The sequence below is a fragment of the Nicotiana tomentosiformis genome, chromosome 9 (genome assembly GCF_000390325.3).
Source record: "Nicotiana tomentosiformis chromosome 9, ASM39032v3, whole genome shotgun sequence".
Classification (NCBI taxonomy): Eukaryota; Viridiplantae; Streptophyta; class Magnoliopsida; order Solanales; family Solanaceae; genus Nicotiana; species Nicotiana tomentosiformis.
Genome location: NC_090820.1, coordinates 49,400,803 through 49,405,179, shown reverse-complemented (window position 1 = coordinate 49,405,179; position 4,377 = coordinate 49,400,803). Strand labels below are relative to the sequence as shown.

The window sequence follows — 4,377 nt, the reverse complement described above, 5'->3', positions numbered from 1 at the left end:
ATTAACCCTGTCAACCAATAAGCTAGATAAATTAGTCGGTCAATTCAATTTAAGAATACAATATGATTGTTAGATAGCCCATAACCCTAGATCGTTTTCATTACATTGATATCATAAAAACATCTGCTCTTTCTCTATTCAAAGTTCATTATTTATATTTTTTTATTTTATTAGTTTAGAATCAAATATTTTTAGGTTTAATTCTTGTTTAGATAATTAGGATAGTCTAATTTAGTTAATAGTTAATCATAAGTCCTCGTGGGTTCGACATCCGACTTTTAGTCACTTTATTACTTGACGACTGCGTATACTTTCGTGAGTGTGTTTGGTCGCAACAGAAAGCCCAAATATTTTTTGCACAAGAAAACTCCTGAATGTGTTGGAACATTTTATCAATATTTGGCTACTTTTATGAGCTCATTATCTCAGATACTCTGTATTAAGTATAGACCTGTACCTTTTTACTCACTACCATCATTGCATAAAAAAAGACATACACAAGTTCTTGTTCATTTCCTTTACTTTGACAAAACATAAATAATTTTAAGGACTACAACAGCACAAGTACAAATGGTTCAATCCTCCAATCAAATTGAGGAATCTCTCACGAATGTTTTTTCAAACCCCAGAATGCAATATACAGGAAATATATAACTCAATGGCATATGAAAGTGGAATTTCCCTACTGTCTATATAACAAAGCAAAATTTTCTAAATCACTCGTGTCGGATTTACAAAAATATGATATCGAAAGCCAAAACCAGCTGCAAAATAGCTTGCTTATTCATCAATCTAGGCGGAAGGAATCTCATCCTCTGGCAGAGGTAACTATATCAATAAAACCACAGCCATAGTTGCAGCCGTGATGATCGACCAGCCATAACCACCACCAAAAAACGAAATAGCTGCTTTACACGAAAAAGAAAAAAAAATGGAATTGACATTAAATTTGGGATCATTAGTTAACTTGCAGTCTTGCATGTTGAGATAAAGATTACTCATATATAAGCATAGACAGGACATTTCAGTGTATTTTGTACTAGAAAACACAAGAATATTAGAGTTTCCATGTTAGTTCCGGTAAAAAGAAAGAGCAAGTAAATGGCCACATTCATAAAATTACTCTTACCTATACTTTTGCTGTTATCAGGCAAACTAGGAGGCGGAGAAGATGACTTGTTGCCCATTATATCAATCCCAAGCTGAGAACAATCCATTCCAAGAGCACCTATTACATGTGTCAGATGGTTGTCACTCAGTCATAACTATCTGGCTACATTTCTATATCATTTACTGTTACATCATTAGAACACTGTTTTGATTAGTATCTGAGTGTTAGAAGTGGTTTCATAAGGCATAGTTCTTACATTCTTTGAAGCAAGGGAAAGCAGTGAGATTGAGTAGATTGTAGTAACCCTCTTGGCATTCACAAGAATAGGTCACGGGAGAGGTCTTGTTGCACATGCCGCCTCCACATTCAGCCCAATGGCAAGCTAGAAGATCACAAAGGAAGAAATATAACATTAATAAGATAATATTTTATTAACTATTTGATTACAAAAGTATGGCGTAATATCATCAATAATGAATTGCTATTACGTTCAAAGATTGATGTATTAGTTCGTTTATCTGGTGCTGGGGCGGGAGCGTCCTCTCCACACGAGAAGTTTGTAGTACCTGGTGAAAGAAAGCATCGGTGTCAAGAAAATGACTACGTATCTTTAAATAAATAGCTAAAATGAATGAAACGGAAAAAAAACCATGATCATTTATTTGGGCTGCCATTTCAATCAAGCTAAGATTTTTAAATCAGACTAGTCTCAAATGAAAATGATACTTTGATTATAAGACCATTACTTGCTAGAATTGTTTTTTGTGTGTAACTTGTTAATTTGGTATTAGCTTCGGAAGGGAATGGTATTATCAGGCAGCTTTCTGAATCAATCAATTTTGTTAGGCTAAGAAAATTTGTGTGAAAAAAATCAATCAGAAGTCAAAGAGGATGAAAAATCAAGATAGACATTTACTACTTAATAGATTATTTTTCTGTGTCCCTTTTGATAAAACGTGTAAAATCTTCCACTATCACAGAAGTCCAACTCTAACCTTGAAATACAAATACTTCAGTGATGACATGAGAATAACAGAAAACAAAAAAAAACAAAAAAAACTGTTTCATCAACCAACATCTCTCAAATTTCCATTAGATTTTATTTTTCTTTTTGGTTTTTCTCTTATAATGGATATATTAAAAACTGTAACTTCTAATCAGCAGGGATTCATATTAGGACCAGTTTTTAACAATCGAGGTAAAATTTTGATATCAGACATCTTCGTTCACAATCACTCTTCAAACCTGCTTATATATTTCTGCATTAGCTACTACAAATATTAATCAAACACTAGACAGTTCCTTAAAACAGAGAACGAAAAAACAAATGTCAAATTTCACAAATGTTCATATAACTATTAAATTAATACCAAAAATGAATCCTTCCCCTACAAAAAACTTAGCATTTTTATTTCAAGTGCTCTCTAATTATACCCTTTAATTAGAGAGCACTTGAAATAAAAATGCTATAAATTTGAATGAAAATCTTGAAAATAAAAAATAAAAGATAGAAGTGTATATAGTATTTTGAAGGATTCACTTTTAATATTATTTTTATTTTTATTTATATATATATGTGTGTATTAGGGCGGGTGGGCCAGGTCGGGTTGAATCATTCCTATTGTAATTGAATTATTATTTATTAACAGAAAATAAAAAATAAAAATTGGAATAAGAAATTTATATTGAAAAATTGTATTTTTTGGTCACTGTAATTTTTGTTAGGCGAAAAAAAAATTATAATTATATGATTATTTGTGAAATTTACCAAAAAAAAAAAAAAGATGGCAAAAGTATTCTAGAATCAGAGTGAACAAAGAGAAAAATATCCAACAGAGGAAACATCAGAGTTGATTACGCTAAGAAATTTGACCTATATCAGTGTATTTTTAAACTATCAGTGTATATTTAACATGTTACCCCAGGCCATATACCTTATTATTAAGGAAATAATTCACTCTTATCACAAGCCATTACTTATAATTATCTTTTATACAACCTTTAGTCTAAAAGAATATTTACATTATCAGTGTATAAAAGTTAAATGGGGACTTACAGTTGGGAATAACACAAGGAAGAAACTTGAAAAAGTTATCGTTTTTGGAACGAGTTTGCGTCCAGCCAGGATCACATTCACATGCGAAACCAAAAGTACCATTCGAAGAAGCTTTGCAAGTTCCTTTTCCACAACTCACTTCTTTACACATATTTTCTGTCCCAAACAAAAAAAAAAACTCAAAAAATCAGTAAAATAACCATCACGATTGAATCTTTTCCGAGACCCAAATCAAAGAATCAAACAGAAACGCAAATTAAGAACACCCCACTTGATAAAAATTAAAACTTTCACCAATTATTGGGGTCAATATAAGTTAATGAAATTTACAAAAAAGGTATAGAGATTATGAGTTACCGAGGATAGGGGAGAAGATAGGAGGCAGAGCGTTGTTAGCAGTGGACCATGGTAGCAGAATAAAAATTAGAGAGAAAATTGCAAAGATATGAATTGAAGCCATAGCTGATCAAGAATGAGTTGGAGGGGAAAAAACTGAAGCAGAGGAAAACAAGAAGAATTTTGATGCGTTTACTGAGATATTTTGGGGAGTATTAAATGAGAAATGAAAACGGGTGAAGCTGGACGGTCTTACTTTTTTTTTTTCCTTTTTCAAATGGAAGGTTCTGAAGACGTAGGAAGTTGGAAAAATAATAACGTGGTCATGTGTGGAATGCTACGAGGGATGATTGAGGAGTTAAGGCTTTAATCAAGATTGGGGAAAACTGAGTCGTTGGCAGTTGGGATTATGGATATGTTTTACTTCTTTTAATTTTAATTAATTAATAATTAATAATAGTAGTTTCTCTGTTTCTCCCATCCCATTGAAGAGGTGGCTATAATTTCCATACTCCAATACCCAAATGCTTCTTGGACTTGGTAGCTTACGGTACTACAGTCCAAATTAGAAGGGGGCATGCTCTCTCTCTCCCAAAGACAAAGTCCTCTTTTATTTCGTTTTTCTTTTTCTTTTGTTTTAAATTTTTTGGGTGGGAGTGGAATAACAAAGACTTCTCAGCAGTGTTTTAAAAGGCGTTTTCGGGCGAGGCGCACCAAAAACGCCACATGGCGATGGTGTGAGATGAAAGACTCAAGAGGCGTACGCCCAACAATTCGGGGTGTAAGCCCGGACATTCGGGGCGAGTTTTTTTAGTGAGGCGTAAGCCCTAGAGTTTTTTCAAATTAAAACAAAATTTGTTGAATAAGTCCTTTA

The 4,377-nt window shown here is 32.9% G+C and overlaps 1 protein-coding gene across 2 annotated transcripts; it reads right to left on the bottom strand.

Annotated features, from left to right (window-relative positions):
• Nucleotides 1-494: 494 nt before the first annotated feature.
• LOC104096375 (uncharacterized) lies at nucleotides 495-3,844 on the bottom strand. 2 transcript variants are annotated; one of them, XM_009602736.4, is made up of 6 exons: nucleotides 3,525-3,844; nucleotides 3,168-3,323; nucleotides 1,600-1,677; nucleotides 1,368-1,493; nucleotides 1,130-1,228; nucleotides 495-905 (listed from the first exon to the last, which is right to left on the bottom strand). In XM_009602736.4, the coding sequence occupies exons 1-6, from the start codon at nucleotides 3,625-3,627 to the stop codon at nucleotides 829-831; spliced, it is 639 nt and encodes a 212-aa protein (XP_009601031.1). In that variant the 5' UTR covers nucleotides 3,628-3,844; the 3' UTR covers nucleotides 495-828. The 2 variants fall into 2 exon arrangements, with proteins under 2 accessions (XP_009601031.1, XP_033512062.1); XM_033656171.2 differs by having other exon boundaries at nucleotides 495-908; nucleotides 3,525-3,833.
• Between the last annotated feature and the right edge of the window lie 533 nt (nucleotides 3,845-4,377).

What these genes read in the sequence shown, in the direction of transcription:
- LOC104096375 (XM_033656171.2), bottom strand. Translation starts at nt 3,627, where the DNA reads ATGGCTTCAATTCATATCTTTGCAATTTTCTCTCTAATTTTTATTCTG. An exon ending in TCCTTGTGTTATTCCCAACT is followed by an intron (nt 1,678 to 3,167) that starts GTAAGTCCCCAT and finishes TTCTTTCACCAG; the next exon opens with GTACTACAAACTTCTCGTGT. An exon ending in TGATAACAGCAAAAGTATAG is followed by an intron (nt 909 to 1,129) that starts GTAAGAGTAATT and finishes TTTCGTGTAAAG; the next exon opens with CAGCTATTTCGTTTTTTGGT.